Raw genomic sequence first — 19310 nt, forward strand, 5'->3', positions numbered from 1 at the left:
CCATGGAAGCCAAAGAGCAAATAACGTGACAAATATGAAGGATTTATCCCAGGAACTGGAGTAACGACTTCATGAGTCAGACTGGAATTAATCTGCAGTGCTGCGCAGAGGTAAAATTCAGAGAGGGAGACATTTCAGAGCTGGCGATAGGATTAACGCAATTCTCGGCCCAGAGAGCTGCGAAGAGCTGGCTGGGGAGAGCCTGTCTCCAGAAGCACAAGCCCAAGGACAACACTTGCTGGTTATCTTCATCATTTGCTCGTCTCCAATTCCAGGGGCTGCTGACCTGCTACGGTTTAGCAAGCCCACACTCAGAGCCACCACCTAGGAGAGTCTGAGGGAAGAACTCCCTCCGCAGCGTCTCATTTGCCCTTTTTTCTCCAAGATTCCCACGTCACTCTCCTTAAGGCAGCACTGGTGTTCACAATAGCACTCTCAGCCTTGCTTTTACTTTTTTATCAGTACAAGCCACTTGTGGCCAGCCTAGCTCTTTTTCCTATCAAAAGTACATTTGTCAGGCAGCCAAGGTTTTGCAAAAATGAAGTGTCCAGAGGGTGACAGTCTCTGCCTCCACATAACCACACCAGAAAGATGCTCTTGACAGAAACTTCCTTCCTCCGAACTTCTCCCCTCTCTCAAGTTCTCTTTGCAAGAGAAAGTTGGACTAGTATTCACATCATGCTAAAGTCATCAAGATAAGCAAACACAAACCTTTGCCAATGCCCTCTTACGTCTGAGGGAATGGCAGGTTTTGATTTTCCTTAAAACTAACTCCTAAAGACTTGCTCTATAAACCCAAACCAAATCTGGTCTAAAGCAAAACAGGAACATTCAGACACTTCTACAACAGTTCAAGAATAATCAGATACAAATCGTAACTGCAGTCTGAATCATGCAACATTTTCATGACCAGGATGCAATCCCAGCATGGTTAGAAGCAAGTTTCCTGCAGTATCCTGCATCTCAGACAACACTAGCTTAACCAAAAAGGCAGATGATAAATGTCTTGCAGCCAAATTTTCCCAGATGCTACAGTAATGCACACATACCTTAAAAAAAAAAAAAGTAAATCAACAGATAAATAAGCAAAAAAAGAGGCTCAAGGATATGCTGCAGACAAGTAAATTCAAAGATCCTGGGGTGAAGAGCAGCAGTCAGGCTTTGATTCTTTCTCTCCCAGTGCTCCACTCAGTTTTAGCATTAAAAAGGCAAGATACCAAAAGGAAACAGGCAGCAGTACAAAGAGAAGTGCAAGGGTACTTGAATTTTTGTAGAACATTTACTGTCACTTGAGCAGATGAGAAAAACCAGGAAGCTTAGGCACAAATTTTCACTAAAATGTACTAATCCAAGACCATTTGCTAGTTTAGCTATGTTCTTTTTCCTTTTTAAAAATACAGTGTTTACCCAGTTCATGGATCTGATTTCTGTGTGAAACAGCAAAAATGTCCCACTTGCTCTTAGAGAGAGAGAAAAAAAATCTTTGAGAATAAATGTTGTTCTTTTATTAAAAAAAACACCGACCTTAAAATCCAGGAGGGTGCCATGCACAAGGGGCACAAAAGTACCGTGATACTGAAACTTAATGAATTTGCAATTCTTACTATTCCATCAGTGCTCTGAAACTAATCAGAATAAGAACAAAAAGCCAAACTATAAATGCCTGATTTCTCCTGGGTAAATTGGTAGTTAGACTGCAGGGAATTTATTTTAATTCTAGCAGCAAAAGCCAGGAGGGAGAGCTTGGGAGAGCCACATCAGATTACCAGCAGCGTTTTACAAGCGGGCACTGCTGAGCTGCCCCACCACGCGCCTGTGGGGGCTGCCTCCCCCCGCTGAACCCAGGAAGGTGGCCAGCACATGCCCCCGCCTCCCTCTCCCAGCCTTTCAGGAAGCTATGAAACTAATTTTCCCCAGTAGTATTCTCTGGGGGAAAAGTTCACTCCTCTTGAAGGTAACGTGTATTTTTTAATTATTATTATTTTTTATGCCTCCCCAGGGAAGGTGAAGAGGGGGGAGCTTCCTTTGCTCAGAGAAAGAAATTTTCCTGTATCAGCGCCAAGAATAGACACCCTAAATTCAGCGATCCTAATCTCCAGCCATCCATCAGCAGCAGGGTGGGACCAGCTGATTCAGATTTTCTATTAGCTAGTGACTTTGTGTACTAAAATAAGTCACTGTACCACCCAATTGTTCTGCTGCTCTCTGCTCTGCAAAGCACAGACTTAATCGCAGCTGCCCCAACCACGGCTCTAAGTACTTCCCCAGCAGGCTCTTTATAACTGGCACAATCCTCTTCCCACCAGCTCTCCCAAGTCCCTGCGTGCCCCCGTGACTCTGTACCAGGAGTGTTTCTTATCACATTTGCTCCACTATCCTTAGGGCAAGCATCAGGGAAAATGCCAACTCTGAGTACCTACGGTACCACAGCACCCAGCATCCAAGAACAAACCTAACCTGCAGACAGGCTATTCGATGGCAACTGTTCATTTATAGGGCCAATGAGTATCCAAACAGAGAGTGATCAAGGCCCATATACAGGGCACAGTGTGTGTCAGATGAAGACAGGATAAAATAATAAAACTCCCAGCTCTGTATTTTAAAAGGCACGGGAGGATATCAAAACAGTTCACTAAAATATCAGCCTAATAAATTACTTTGTTGGTCAAATATCAAATAATCCACAATCACTAGCTATTTTCTGGACCAGAAATGTATAATTTGATTAATGTTATTCCATTATTTAGACTGTAAAAGCAATAGCAGAATACATAAACCGGCAAATGATTTGAAAACGACACTAAACAATTAAAAATCCACGAGCAAGGCTAAAAGCAAACTCCATTAACCCAGTCAGACAACCCACACAGTTGCTACTCTGCAAGTTTTCAACTCCCATGGACTAGTGCCATGCATTGGGAGCAGAAACGAAGAATCTGAGACCAGTTCATTTCAGTTAAACAAAATGCAAGCAGCATGGGTCCCCACGGGTCACACAAACTTCTGTTCTCATTCATCTCCCTACAGCCACAGAGAAACAAAAGGAGCTGGCTAAGCCAGGCCTCGCTGGATGCGAGCGGCACGGGACACGCACAAGTGAGTGAATTTTTAGCAGAGATAAAGACAAACGTTTCAGGAGTTCAGACAGCTCTAGAGCATTCAGAAGGATCGGTATCCAGACAGCCCCACCTGGCCTAGATCTCCTCTGCACCTAGGGGGCAGAACGCTTCGGACCCGTTCTAGTTCAGCATCACCGTCCGCCAAAGAGGAAGGCAGGCGGCCAGTTCAGACAAAGGAGACAACACACCTGCTACCAACACTCTGCAGAATGACTGCTGATTTGGAGGGTCCCGTATAACCCATGTTAAGAGAGACAACGTTTTCAGAAAACGACAAATATCCTCTCCTCCTAACTACTCTTCTTCCTAGTGACAAAATCATCTTCCAGAAAACCAACACAACACCACACCACAGGTCTGTAGTTCCTTTGAAAAGAATGGCCTCCAAAGTCAGGAAAGGAAATTCAAAGGCAAATTTCTCTTTTTTTTTTTTTTTTTTAAATATAAACCAGCAATACAAAAACCTCAGAGAAAAGGGGGAAACACCAACTGCCCGTTTGATCAACTCATGTAGTGAGGTGTTTAGAAGAGAACATCACTAACTCAAAATCATGCCCTGACAGGGATCGTGGCTTTTTTTTTTTTAAACTATTATTTTGCTTTACTAAGCAAACAAAAAAGTATTCAAGAAATCTGTGTTACAAATTGTAACCATGGTAAGGTATGCTCAGCATTGAGTCTCTGATAGTAAAACTTTAGGAGAGACACTGTGCAGCACCCAATGCAGCTTTAGGGAATTCTGAAAAGAAATAAGGACTCAATTGTTCAAACAGGTTTTGGATTAGGAAAATAAAAATTAACAGTTCTTTACCCAAAAGTTAATAAAATATCTACTGCACTAATACATCAGGTAAACATTTGCTGAAGTTTACATCAATTCTGCTCATTTAGGGGTGAGCAATTATTTTTATATCGCACGTCCCCACCTAAACTGTTCATCGTGAAACATTCCACTATGGGATGTATAAACAAACGGTTCTCCCCTGATGACTAAAAGGTAACCACCACGAAGATAAAGCTTATGGCAGCAATGTAGTAACACCAGCCACCAGAGACAGTGCATCCATCCATACTGAAGCGACAGTAAAAAAAATCCTAATTAATTTTTACTGCAGATGCCAACTCCTCCAGAAAGCCCCTCTATTTTCTGCCACAGCCAGGAGGGGTCAAGTATATAAACTGTAGCAGATTCACACCTCTGCAACACGGAAACAACATGCATTAATCAAGGTTCCAAGTTCTCCATGTCATGAGCTTGATCCCAGCTTTAGCATGCTATAACTCTGTAAGGAATCTTGTAGGAGACTTTTTGCCTACTGAAATGAATGTTAATAATTGAGGTTCGTTTAATAAAATGTGAAAATGCATCAAAAAATTAGTGGTGTTCTTTGTGTTAATATCATGCTAATTTCTATTTCTTTTACACTGTCTTTACATTTTCGATGTACTGCAGATTAACTGTGTAAATATGTCAGTGGAAAGCTGGAAGTTTTGTCAACTTGGAAGCGACCAGATGAGCCACTTAAGAAGGTACACAAACCGAGCAGGATTGCAGTAACAACAGAGGGGCTAGACATCAAAAGGATCAGTGAAAAACCAGCATCAAGTTACTCAATACTGAACTGAATAAACTAGGCACTTTTAAGCAGCGGTTTCTGACTGTTTGCTAGCAGCCAAGATGTCACACACGAGGCATACAAACATGAGCAAGATGTGTATAAAGACTCTGGAACACAACAGTGAAAAATTCTGTAGCCCACCAGTACATGTACTTACACAGAACAAATATTTCCCCTTCCCACGTATGGCTTTAGCTTACCCTTTCCACTTGTCCTTCTTTGTGCTTCAGTTTGTACACTTTCAGCTTTGGCAGGAAAGTCTCCACGTAGTTCTTGTCTTCCATGCCCTGGAGCAGCACCCCGTGGAACGCCAACCTGCAGGTATTTGCATGAATATCTGTATCCAGCTTGGAGCCAATCACAAGGCACAGCTTAGGGCAAGTGACTGGTTTTTCAAATTCTAGCAAAGCCCACTGTTGTTTTGGGAGCTGGACTTCTCCTGCCTGGTCATTTTCTTTGTTCTCCTCTGAAGAATTTGAGTCCTTGGACAAATATTCCTCTTGATAAAGATAATCTTTTTCAAAATCAAAAACATTTTCTTCAATTTCTGCAGTGAAGTCAGCAGGAGCTGGACTGAAAAACATCACTCTTCCCATAACTGTTTCATGACCAACTGTGATATGGAACTTGGCCTTGGTCTGAAGAGGTCCTCGAAAATACTGGATTTTCTTCAGGGAAATTATTGCAGCATGGATGGTGTGAAGTGACTCTGGGGTGCAAATTAGGCCTCGTTCCAGCAGTTTGGGATCAAACTGGGTTACACAGATACCTACTCTGTCACCCTGCATAGCATAAGTGACAGGAGTATGGAACATCTGCATGGACTTGACCTTCTTTGTCACCTATTGATGGAAAAGCAAGAAAAAAAAAAATCAAGCAATTAATTGCACATGGGTGCATGACAAAAACAAAGCCACATATCATATCCCGCTCTGATGTAAAATGACCCGAAGATTCCACATTTCAAAAGTGGCAAGGGAACAGTCTGAGAACATACCCCATCATCTCAAATCACCACAGGTCTGAGCCTCTTAGCTTATTCTACCTCTGTTCGTGAGTCTGTAAGAGTATCATGGCCACAATTATGTTGATATTTGCATCACCTGTGCTGCAACAGCTACATACTATCTGCAAATCAACAGATAAACCCACACCATGGAATAGCTGAATGTACTCCCCCCAAACACCTGCAGCAGCAAAGGTGCAGCACTAGAGACCCATTCACACACTTACACGACTCTTCTCCCACCCTTCTTTGACTTGAATTCAATTGTAAAACGTTCAGAACATAAAACCTTGTATTTGTACAACACCAAGCGCCACGAAATCTTGCAAGCCATCACTGCAAAGTAATTAATAATACAAAAATCTACCATCTTTGACATTCCATTATATGAAAAAAAAAAAAAAAAAGTCCTTAAAGCTTTCTTGCAAAGATTTGAATGTTCGTAAATACATGGCTGGCATCACTGTCACTAAAATGTGGGGTCCCACCTGTTAGGATTATCATAGGAAGAGTGCAGCACTGGCCACCACTTCGAATTTATTTAGCCCTTCCCAGATGCTATAAAAGTTTTTAACCTTACGGAGCCTGCTATTGTATTACTTATTTCAAGGAGTTCTCAAGGAGAAGAATGAAACAAGCTTTTAAAAATCAGTCTAGGCTCAGCTTGATCAGACTAAAAGTTTAGTTTAACAAGGTTTAATTTTGGCTTTTCTTTTAATTCTGCAAACCCTCCTTCAATAAGATTTCCCCTCTCCCCAGTTGGCATGTAACTGAATGGTTTTTGTGATGTTTACGTTGCCACCTGTTGCATACACACTAATGCTGCATGCTTCGACAGGTAACCACTTCGCTTGAAGTCCCCAGATTAGATAGCTTCTAATACTGAAGTTATACTTTTGGCAATTAAAAAACAATAACCTCTCCTAAATAAATATTAAATACTTGAACAAGTGTCCTTAGTACAGAAAAGTTATAAACAACGTACTTCTGAAGGGCTGAAACCTCAAAATTCAGATCCAAGAACTGAACTCTCCGTGGGAATGCTCCACACCAGAGATCATTTCTGTAGTACGTCTGTATCAATAGATTATCCTGGGAGTGTGTACAGAACAACACTGCCAGAATAGATCTCAATTCTCAGGATAATTTCTTCTTCTCTCTCCCTTTTCTTAGTACCAATTCTACAGCTATCACACGGTTCATGTCAAATGCTCCTGTGCAATTCTCAGCATTTAAGCCATTAGTATCTCTCTCACTCAGCTGGAACTGTTCCCAAGCCAATCTCCAACCACTGCATGTCCCTCAGTAGCCCATCTTCTAATCCTGGCCCACCCCATTTATCTTCAGCTCCTGAAAGTAAGAAACCAAAATATGCAAACACCGATGAGGAGAATCCCAAACCACAGGGCTGGACTCAGCAGATCTGGGCTGCACCCTCAGCATGTCACCCAGCTTAGAGAACATCATTTAGGTTACACAGCTCAGAACAGTCTAGAGAAGTTAACCGTATTAATTTTAATTACAAAATTGTTCACTCATAAGATAATATGAAGACACCAGCTTTTTTTTCCTGCATCTTGGATGCAATGCATAAGTGAAAACAAAACTAACGTTTTTCACCTTTTCCTTTTCCACAAAGCCTGCTGCCCTACAGGAAGGACACAGCACTTGGCTTCAGATGAATCTTTGTATGCCTGTTCCCAACGTCACCAAACTAAGCAACACTAAGAGAAGACTGTAGGAAAAAAAAAGAAAAAAAAAGAAGAAACACTCAGGGGAACAAATTGCAGAAACTTAAATCAAAATAGGGGAGTAAATGAAAAGTCTGTTGGCTGGATGAAAACCTTCAGTAACTGGAATATAAAGAGCTCTCCAAATAAATCAGCAAAAAATGGTCACAGGTAATGTACAGAAAGCTGATATAAAAAGGGGGGGAAAAATCTAGCAGCTACATGGCTTCTGGAAAACAACAAAAATCCTGCATTTGTTCTTGAAATCATAATTATACCAGTAACAATGGCCACGAGCTTCCCCACGACAAACATTGTTTGGGTTCCCTGTATCTCTGGCTGCTAACCAAACCCAAAAGAAACGCCCTTTTACAGATTATAATGTTATTACTGCAACAGTTTTCAAATCAAATGCCACATCAACGCCTGTGAATTCTTGGAGAATCCACAAAATACTGTGAGAAAGGAGATCAAGAGGTATGTTCATGTAAGAGAAAAACCCCTGAAGTAAAAAAAGTCTGGACCAAAATAGTTTGGTATGATCTTAACTAATGTCAGAACAGACTGTAACGGCCGTTCCAAATACTCAGTGGGATTTCAGTTTCAAGAATTTTTGTGCTCCAGTATATATTTATTATCCTGTTAGGCAAACCTCCTAGACAGTACTACCTTTCTAGATCAATTGGAGAGAAACAACTTAGCATTTACCTCCACCCCTCTATTGACTTCCAAGATTGTACTTTTGAAAACTCGAAGTACAGGGCCTTGAACCAAAGCCTTCCCTCATTCATTCACTCCAACGTACCCCTCTCTGCCCGGTTTCGGTCACTGTGACAGTTGCAACACTGGTGATACAGCAATGTTTGAGGACTTAAAAAAAGAACTATAGAAGGTTTTCTAAACATACGTTTCAAAGAAATAAACAAGTACTCCAAGATTGAAACTGCCAATATAAAAAGTACCAGCCCAAGCTGTTTTAGAAGACTCCTGTGATTTCACAGGTGACCATACTGGCAGTAAATCCTTCATCTCCCACAACCACAGACAGGGTGAATAAACTGACAAGAACTAAGGGATCTTCCAGCACTGCCACACCTCAGCACAAAACTGGAACAGGAAGATGCACAAGAGATCTATGCAGTTTTCCATCCTAAACAGAGCCACAATACTGATTTTCTTCATTTTATTATTAATATCCTAGTTTATAACGCTACTTTTTAGAAACTACCCACCTAAGCAATAAGCAACTGAGTGAAACTATTACAGAAAATACTTGCGAGTCTTTAAACCAGTCTACTACATCTATTAATTCCAAATCTCTTTCACAGAAGCCAGATAATATTAAAGACTAAAAACTGCATTTAAAAATACTTATTCTTGTGTGCATGTACTCAGAATACATCTTAGCATTTAATTAGGCATCCATGGAACATTCCTCAAAAGCATTTGTGTGTACTCTCTCCCCTTAAATTTATTCAAAGGAATACGCTTGATGCATCTGACACGCAGCCCATAAGCAATCATCAGAAGAATTAACAAGTACTTTTAAAACATTCACTTCACATGATTAAACTTTTTCAGTGAGATTTGCAATTCTCAACTGTGGCATATGGAACCAGTTTGTATTAGACTACCAGGCCATGTTCTGCCACATTTCTCAGTATTCAACTATATTAAAAAGAGTAAACAATTATAAAGTGTTACTTTCCATGACAAGGCTGTAATTCCTACATTTATGAGAAGCTTTGCAGTGTAGTACTGACGGAGGAGTATTTCAGTGTCGCGTGAGGCTTTAGCAGGATGGCTCTTGTTAATACATTTGCTGATGGTCCTCACAGTCTCCAACACACGTTCAAGAAAAATTCTGGATCCTGACTAATTCTCTTCCAGGCTGCTCTTTCAGAAAGTGGTTTCAGTGGTTTTTTAATCAGAATCATTTGCACAATCGTGTAAAGTCTTTCCCCCCAAGCAAAGCCCGTTACCTGCACTGCCCCCCCCTCTCGCAGGGGAGGAGTCCCCCCACACCCTGGCTCTGCTCGCCCAGAGCTTTAAGAATCACCCGAGTTTTGTAGCTGGGTCTGGCTTCCAGGCAGGTCTGCCTGCCCTCAGACACGTGAGAGGAAGATACGGAATTACTCAACCCACTGAAAATCCACACTTCATGCTGGCCAAGTACCTTGGAGATGATTTAATCACAGCCCATCTATACTTGTTCTAAATGTAAGCAATTTTTTCACTTATATTCATGGTATCTATGCTTGTATCTGAAGTTCTCACAGCCACAGAGGACAGAAGTAAATGAGAACACATTCCAGCCGATTCCTTTTTTTCCTGCACGTTCCCAGTACCAGAATCCACTGTAAAGGATTACACAGCACAGCATCCTAACTGCCCATAAGCTCTGTCCCAAGAGCGTCACGTCTGTGGGACAGAACCTGAGCAGCACCACGCTGCAGCGCGCTTCGGCGATCGGGGCGGCGGGGGGATTAGATCACACGAGAACTGAGTTGGAATTGCGTCTCCTTCAAAAGGTCAGACGTGGAACCAGCAGAGAAGGGAATCAGCGAGTTGATCTGCATCCACAGCATCAAACAACAAGAGCCAGAGCGGCTTTAAATCACCAACTTCCTGTCTGCTGAGCAGAGCAAGAGCACCAGCGCAGCATTTCATTCCATTTCGCTCTGACCCCAACTGACAGAGACACTCGGCCATGGTTTAAAAAACTCCAAATGTAGGGGTTTTCCTTCAAGAGACTTAAGTACGTAACTAAACTTCATCTTAGTTCTGTCTGGCCTTTAAAATACAAACCTGGAAGCACTGAAAAGGATGCAACTGGCCCTCAGTATTAATTTGTTTCTCTTATGCAGATCTAGTTTCCCTGTGTTACCCACAAGTTATAGCAGAGTTTTAACCTTCCACGTATTTTCTTTAGCTTTATAGCAATAGAAATTTCAAGTAGGGCGTTGGGGCTGGATCGCTCAGTCCACCCATCTACCAACGGAACGACATGGAACACTTGCGAGCATTCTGTCCTGGGCAACAGGAACGCAGAACTGAGGGCAGCTAGGACCGCTATCTTTGGCATTTCTTTACATTTATTTTGAGCACCCAATTTTTGTCCTCAAAATGCTGCCTGTAAAACAGTCTCTCATCATGCCCATGAAAACAGCACAAGGCCCATTTTAGCACTCCTGAGAGACGTATTTTACTCTTCTTTTGGGGAATTAGATTTTTAGATGCAGAAAGTGAACGACATTGAGGGCATTTTTAAAGAGACAGACTTTGTTGCATGCAAACAATGTAGGTAAACATGGAAAACTTGGATACCATTATAAAATTTGCTACAAACTTTGCTAAGAAATTCACCCACATTTTGCTTTCTAATAATGGCACAAGGGAATTGATTACATCTCATCATATAAATCAAGAGCCACGTGTTGAAATCTTACATCATTTGCAAAGGGATTTGCTTCACTTTTAAAATTTTATTTGTGTAATTACATTAATGTTCCTAAAGCATTATGCGAAGATCTATAAAAAGGCTGAGAAAGAAGAAGTTTGTGCGTTCAAATGCAGATTAAAAAAAATGCAAAACAGAAATCAAAAGCATCCAAACAGTTCAGCCCCTGAGATAAACAAATGTATTTAATATAAGAGAACCCGTTATTTGAAGACCAAAGGGAAAGCCTACTAAGATTTTCAAAGCGGTTTAGTACAGACTAATAGAAAACAGGATACAGAAAAAGTCCACTAATGACTTTGTCCCCCCGACATGTCAGAGCTTCTCTTCCTTTATTTATCCAACTTCCATTAAGTTATCAACCATATGCCTTTGCTCGTAGCTTCTTTAGATAAGAACCTAGCCATCCTGCTGCCTCCCAATGCTGAGTGCATCTTTCTGCCATGTAATACTGACGAGAAACTGAAAAGTTAAAATAATTAGCCTCAATAATCTATTAGAGAAAATACTGATTATAAATGCAGTATTTATAAAGAAGTATTACATATGTATTACAAAGAGAGACCTCACTTCAAATGCAGAGGACTCCAACTAGTTTAAAATAAAGATCACATCTCGGAGCCCAACTGCTGAGATCTGCATCTTTAAACTTGCATCCAAGAAGGAAGAGGAACTGATCAGTGAAGAAAGCCCCATTTCAGCCCTGAGCTTTAGAAGTCCACCGAGAGCAAGCCTCCCTGCATCAGCACCCAGACAAGAAAAACAAACCCTCGAGAAGCATAAAGTGACCATGGATTGCAGCAAAGTGCCAACTACAGCAAAAAACACCTCAACATCATCCGGCAGAAGGGTCTCCTTACAGCTGAAGAGCAGCAAACTAAGACCTGAGCGCACAACCAAAAGGCATCTCGTATCTGCTGCTTCTGAAAGCAAGGTCTGCCTTCCTCCCCATGGCTCTACGCCACATCCAAATAATGAGGCAGCTCATCTTCCTGCTGCCAGTATCATCTCTTGGTGGTCAGAGGATATCAAGCTACACTATCAAAAAAACACAGCCACCTGTCTGAAAGGCTACCACAATTTTTAAGCTTTCAGCCAAGCCTTGTCTAAGCACGTATACTGAAACTAAGCAAAGCTCTAATTCAGACGTAAGACTGTTCTGACATGCAAGCAGATATTTTCATAAATTCTCTTCTAAACATGAAGAATGCCAAATTCTTTGCTTTATGAGGGATGACCATTCACACGCAAAGCCCAGCCCTATACACAACACCACGTTAGCTAAGGCAGCAAAGCCACTCCTGCTTGAAAGTGTCAAAAGGACACTCGGGCTTGAAAGCACAAGCCAGCAACAAGCAATCGGAAATCATGAGTCAAGGCCTCTGCCTTACTCCGTCCACATCCTCCATTCAAATAAGCAAAAAAAGTTTAAAAATTAAGATATGGAATATTTTCCTAATTCTCTGAGACGTCTTTGCCGTTCATGTCACATCTCAATGAACTTTGAGAAACGTTAGTTCTAAATCTTCAACCAAGATTTCAGAACAGCATGAAATGGAGATAAAGCAGGTGGTGTTTAGAGTACACTGTTGAACAGCAATCATACAATGCCAGCTCTGCCCACTGCTCAGCTGAGGAAAGTCATCTCTTCTGAGCAAACACAACAGCAGCTAGGACCAGCCACAGAGAGTAGGAACCTCAAAAAGTCAGAAATAATTCCAAGACTGCAGATGCCACCAAGATGATGTGCACTTGGTAACAATTTTCTGAAAGATCTTGAATATTTGTAGAACGTATTATTCATCCACGGCCTCACTGTGCCTCCAGATGGGAAAGGAATATAGCATCTGGACGAAAAACTATTTCACATAGAGTGATTCTTTTAACTTAATTTTTTTAAGTGAAGTTTATAAGGGCTTTCACCATATGACCACTGTGGTGCTTTTGTAATGCCACACACATGCTATTGGATTTTATTTAATATATGCCTCCCCCTGATAAAACAACACTGAAGAAGCCTGAAGAGCCTGCACTGCAACTCTGGAATAAAGCAATATAAAAGGGAATACTAAAATCCCTTTAGCTTATTTCCTTTCACAGCATCTAAAACATGGCTATGCACCCAGTAAATAAAGCAGCAGGTCGATGTTATTCTCATGCTGCTCTGCTTTAATACAGTAATTTTAATTACTCATATGCTATACTCATGCACAAAATCACAAATCAAAAATTAGCAAGTATTAAGGATTTTGCACATAAAGCTAAGTGACCTTCTATGCCCATGCATTTTCCTTTAGCCTTTAAGCATGTAATCTCAATTTTTTTCAACAGAACCTAAACCATCCCATGCACAGGCTGGACCAAGCTCACTGACTAGGAAAACTATCCTCTGTTTATTTTCTTCTTGTGACGGAACTGCCCTGAACTCATTATTTGCTGTAAACTATCAAATTCACACTGTACTGCATGTATGCTATCTTATTGTTTATTTGGTAAACTTGAGTAATCTTTTCACCCTTATAACATAACATGGCATCACGCCTCGCTGCAGATAGGAAACTCAACTGCATAATTTGTCACAATCCAGATTCTCAAGAAAAACCCAATATCCACTTTTTGAAAGCAAAAGGCTGATTTTCAGAATATTTATCACTTCACGGTAATTTTTCTTGTTCAAGCAAAGCTTCCAGTAGCCTCAACCACTTCAACCAATTTTCAACTCACACAAAAACCCCAAAACCCAACTTCGAGGTCAGAGTGCTGTGAGAGATGTTACCCAAGGGGAACACCTAGAGCACCAAGCCCCCCGCCCCCCTTTATTTTCTCTCTGCATTGCCTCTTCTAGATTCGGGTGAATCTATTCACATAGGGGAGGACCACATCCTCTTTTAGTCCTCTGGCCCAAAGCACCCGACAGCCATCCATGTGGAGCTCCCGGGCTGCGGGTAGGAAGAGATCCCCACTCTCCAAGGATGTGTGGAAGGGGCAGAAGACAGACACCTACTGTATATCCTTTCATCTCCAAACAGCTAAAATCTCTCTTTTTTTTATAATCAAAAAAGGAATCCCAAGACGTCAAGTACCCCTAAATTAAGCTGTACTGCTTGTGCCATCTATCACCACAGATGGCAAAGAATGAATTTTAAAAGCATAATATAATGCCAATGAGCTTAGCCAGCAAGTATCTAGACAGAGAATGCCAGACCCATAGTAAACTATGACACAGAATAAGCTTAACATTTACATACCAATTAAAATTTCTGTAACTTATCAAAAATATTTATATAAAACATTTTTCAAAGAAAAAACAAAAAAAAGTCAAAACCAATGCAAAAGGAATAGGTTAAAGAGAGGCTCTCTGGAATTTTCTTCTTCCAACAGAATGAACTGAATTCTTCTTTTTCCAAATAGATTGAGGTTTAGAACAATAACAACACTTTTATCTGAAGACTTCAAAGTCACATGCAAAAGAATATATCACAGTAAACACAGGGTTGAAGGTTTTATAGAAGAACTTCTCGGATTTTTTTCTTCTTCTTTAAAAGAAATTTGTTTACTACCAGTCTTTGAAAAGCATAAAAGGGAGGAAGCTATAGGGTAAAGAAGTAAAACTTTTACGTGTAAGGAACATTTGGAGCTTTGTGAGAAGGCTGGTTTTGGTCGAATGTGCGACATGTAGCCCAATGTGAGTAATATTATATCTCAAATAAAAATCAGCCCATGAATATACATAATCCAAAAGGTAATTCTCCCAATCTCTGAAATGTAATGGAGCCACTCTAGATCACTGAGGCATGAATATTTACCGTATTCAGGCTTTACTGCTCTCGATCTGGGTTCAATTTTGCAAATTAAAATGAAGGCTCTGTGGATAGAGAGATTAAAGAAGAGCATCCCAAAGCCTGCCTGTTTCCTTGGTGTGGTAGCAGTGATCTGGCTACCCTTCTGTTAGGTTATTTCTTTTTACTTAATGGAGTAGGTCAAAAGCAATTGAGAGTGGAAAGAGGAGGTCATTATTGGGTCACAACCTTGGAGTTAAAGGCTCACTAAGGAAAACAAACACAGAGTGAACATAGAACTGCATTGAAAAATAAAACCTGTAATGAAAAATAGTATTTTCGGCTCTTTTCACTTCTATTTTGACAGGTTAAGAGGAAAAATAAGAACAAAGTTCTGCTCATTTCTTTCTCGTGAACAAAATTCTCCTGTTCCTTCTCTAAAATAAGCTCGTTAACAGAAGCCATGATTTATACAAAATGAAACAAAGGTGATGAGTAATTACCGAGAGATCTGGTAGGCTTCATTAGCTGTGGCAAACATTAACATTAATCGTGATGATTTGTACATTTTCTAGGAAATAGCTGGAATACAAACACAACAGCACTCCAGTGCAATGCAGCAAGCAAGCAGACACAAGTATGCACATCGGTACAAACCAAATGATACGCTACTACTCCTAGTGAATTCCGTGTACTAATTACAATCAAAACAAAGGCTACCTCTGCTATGAGAAGAGAAGAAGAAAGGAATTAATTACTAACAAGTATTTTTCACAATACTTCTTTTTAGTTTATGAAATAAACAACTGGTAAACAAAATCTTTATAGCTTTGCCTTGAGGGAGGATTTTTTTAGTGGCATATTTTAAAGAATTCAACTGGTAAGCAATTTCCAATACAAGTCAGTAACAGTGATTAAGATTAGATGAGTTAATTGACATCCTCTGCATTGTATGATATTTTCAAAATCTAAGCAGTTAAGTCTAGAGTAAAGAACAACTGGATTTATCCTCAGCACCTTGGCACATCACACTAAGCTATTAAAGGAACAAAGCAGTACGGTGCAAAGTTTGATACAGCAAAAGCAAATTCTAATGCACAGATACGTGGTAAAAAAGTGCCAGGTTTACAGTATTCTGACTAATCCATTCACATGCAGCTGGGGGAAGAAAGAGGGTAGGAGGGCAGAAAAACAGAGGAGGAAAACTGGGGAAAGAATGAAGAGGCTGCATCTTATGTAACTGGAAATAGAGACAAAACGTAGTGGTGATCAGCCAGCAAAACCAGCATTTACCATACAGAGGTGCCACGCGATACCCTATGAAATCAGAAATTCACACTTTTTGCCTCTGAGCTACATCCTGGTACCAAAGGGTTACTGCGCTTTGAAACCTTCACCAACGGCCTTACTAAACATTTAATATTTTTCTTTCTGCTTTCTTAAAGGCCCCAGATGTGTTCTTGCAGATCAAAAGAGACCAACTTATAAAGTTAAACGAAATCAAGGGCTTTTGTTCCGAGGCATCGTTGCTGAACTAATTATTCCTGGATGTTGTTTAATGAAATAGCAGTGCCATATATTAAAACAGTTAACAGGATGAGTTGCGTGAGTTATAGGAAAGGTCTGATCCAGGATTATAAATTTAAGGTTTTCTTCAAAGGAGATGAAACAAACTGCTCACAACTCCCCAGTCCTTTCTGTCACTTGAAGACTGAAATAAAGGAACCCAAAAATGTATGAAAGCTGAAATATCATTCTACATATTTACCCTTCCCTGAATGAGAGAGAACTAAAGATGGGGGAGTTCAAAAAGCTCCCGAGATACTTTGAGATGGGGAAAAGAAGATTTAAGTTATCCTGTCTATTCCCTGAATGCTACAAAGCACAAGTTAAAAACCACATTGGTGAAGTCTTAGGAGAAGCTTCACTTTAGATGTACACAGACAAAACAAGGACTCCCATCTTAGCCCCGTGCAAATAGTTACCAGAACACTGGGGGGGGGTAAGCAGAAGAGCTATCCCAGCATCACATCACTAGCAGAATTGGAGCTTTTATTCTGCAGCCTCCAGCCGCACCAATATAGTTGCTAAAATGCTTATTTAACTATACATTTACCTTAGGGGGAGAAACAAAAGACTCTTGAGATCCCTAAGGATCTCAGAAGGCAACTTTTCAGAACCAACAACTCTTATACATTCAGACAATAAACACTTCACTTCCCTACCGATAGTCTCTTCTGTGTTTGTATTTTACAGCCTGACACCGGCCATCGCAACACTTGACACCTAATTAACAGACCTAGGAGCTGGAGGTCCATATATTGATCACACTAAATGGGATTAGTGTGAAATAAAAAGTTCAAAGGGTCTTGACCAAACTTCACCACAGCCCAGCTGTGACAGCTGCTACGAATTTGTGTATTCAGTGCCCCAGATTTTTATTAAGAGGGGTCTGGCGCACTGGAGTTTGCAGTAGCCTATGAGATCACAAAGGTTCACCTAACAATGTCAGGCTCTGTAACTGTAGTGACTGACTGAGGAAAAAAATCCTCTTGCTTGTTTGCATAGGTCTTTTTGATTAACTCATGAAAAGGGTCCCTCACCTCTGGTACAACAAGCATTTACAATAGGCATAGAGTTGCGACTTCTTTGCTTCTCAAGGATTTGTTAACTTGCTATGGAAGAGCTGTCCAATTTGAAAAAACCCTGGGTTTGATTATAAAAGAAATAATTCCCGATACATGCTGCAAGCATACCTAGTATATTCTGACAATGACAGCCAGGAGCTGTATTCAAATGATAGAACTCGAAACTATTATCTTCTAGAGACACTTTCTATTTGCTTAAACCTCTCAGCTATCATCAGGTGAATAAATATTTCCACATTTTACACACACCCTTTTTAGTGGCAGTCCTACCGACGTGATTTTTTTAAACCTTCATCAAGATCCAAAACCATTACAAACTATCACCAAGGTATTTCAGTATTCCTGAGTACCTGCGCAAATTCATTTCTTATTTAAAACAAGCCACCTCATTTTCCAATATCAACTCTCACAGACACCTCTAACAGAAACGTGGGAAACCTGTTCCAACCCAGGGAAGGGAACAAGCTCATCACACAGAGATGTCCCAGTGCCACTGAGGCACAGTGAATGCTCGACAGCTTTCTTTTCGCTAATGTGATGTTTACCAGAATATTCAAGATAAACTGGAACAAAACACAATTTTATTTTCACTGGTGTGGGTGGTTTGGTGGGGTTTTTTTGGTTTTTGTTTTGGTTTGGTTTTTGGTTTTTTTTAGGATTTACTCTGTCAGAATATTTTCCAAACAATTTGAGGATGATCTGCTCTGGGAGTTTATGTATCAATGATAAGGAAGTGGTCATCAGTCAGGAGGAAGAGATGGAAAACAGCTGTCACTTTATAAATCACTTTTAATCCAATACGGATCCTTTAAAAGGAAGTTAAATGTGGTCCATGAAGGAACCTTAAAAACAGGCTCACTGGGGGGGGTTGCAACACACACGGGTGGCAGAGGAGACGGCACTAGAGCCATCACACAAAAACCCCAACGGCAGATCACCAACCACGGAAGCTTGGTAGAAGTAAGGAGGGACAACCCAAAGCCTAGGAAAGAAGAGTGGACTGTTAAGTGAAGTTAAATGAAATACAGAAGTGTATTTCCTGTAGCAAAGAATAATATTTGAATACTTTATAGTCTTGTGGCACACCAAAACCAGCTTTTCTTGCCTTTCATTTTGCTTTCTTTCTATCCATGTATAACTCTTCTGCTAGGTTTCTTTCCTTGTGGTATCTTCCCCTTCCCGTCCTTTGAGTCTCACGGCTGTGGCATGCCCAGTCTCACCTGCTGCCACTACCCTCACTAAAATGGCCAATGACATTTCAAAGTCCCACAATTACACTTCAAAATTAACATTCCAAGCCTGGAAGAAGATTTCACGTGTGTCTGCTCTGTCTGCAGTCAGGGCCAGAAAACTGCAACTGTCACTCCTTCAATCTTGAAAGCTGGAACCTTTTCTTTTTAAATTAAAGTTGAAATTACTTGTAATCCAAAGTGTGCAGGCTACAAGAAATTCTTGGAGTGGATCCAGTCATCTCAAAAGGAACCTTATCTAGCCTATCCACCAACGCAAAATTTTCTCCTTATTCACTATATTATTTAGAATTCTTTTTCACCAGTGTAGTTTTAAAAGTCCCATCAGATCTTGCACAAGTACTTCATGACCATGCTTCCTCACCTGCAGATTTTCACCGCAGTCACTAGCTCTCACAGCTCCCTTCCCCCCAAAATATTGGGGGATTATATACTTCCTCGATAGCACAGAACTGCATCATGACTTTCTCTCTTGATGCATTATACGTGTTGTAATTGTATGCACCTTCTTGATTTAAGATTAAGAAATGCCCAAGGACAACCCACACACACTACGGAAGGTAAACGTCTCAGGGAAAAAAAAAATCTACAAAATTAAGAACCACCCAGTTAGATTTGCTCATTACTAAAATCTCAGAGATACCAAGTATCAGAAGAGCATTTTAAAGGGAGACAAAGGCAACAGAACTTGTAATGGAA

General features: G+C 40.6%; 1 protein-coding gene across 3 annotated transcripts in view; it reads right to left on the reverse strand.

Annotated features, from left to right (window-relative positions):
• Positions 1-19310, reverse strand: part of EEFSEC (eukaryotic elongation factor, selenocysteine-tRNA specific) — a 130398-nt gene that overhangs the window by 50025 nt on the left and 61063 nt on the right. For all 3 annotated transcript variants that reach the window (XM_074914012.1, XM_074914011.1, XM_074914014.1), the window contains one exon: positions 4939-5580. In XM_074914012.1, coding sequence (XP_074770113.1) covers positions 4939-5580 — 642 coding nt within the window. The remainder of the gene's footprint in view (positions 1-4938; positions 5581-19310) is intronic.

This window comes from Athene noctua, chromosome 10 (assembly GCF_965140245.1).
Source record: "Athene noctua chromosome 10, bAthNoc1.hap1.1, whole genome shotgun sequence".
NCBI lineage: Eukaryota > Metazoa > Chordata > Aves > Strigiformes > Strigidae > Athene > Athene noctua.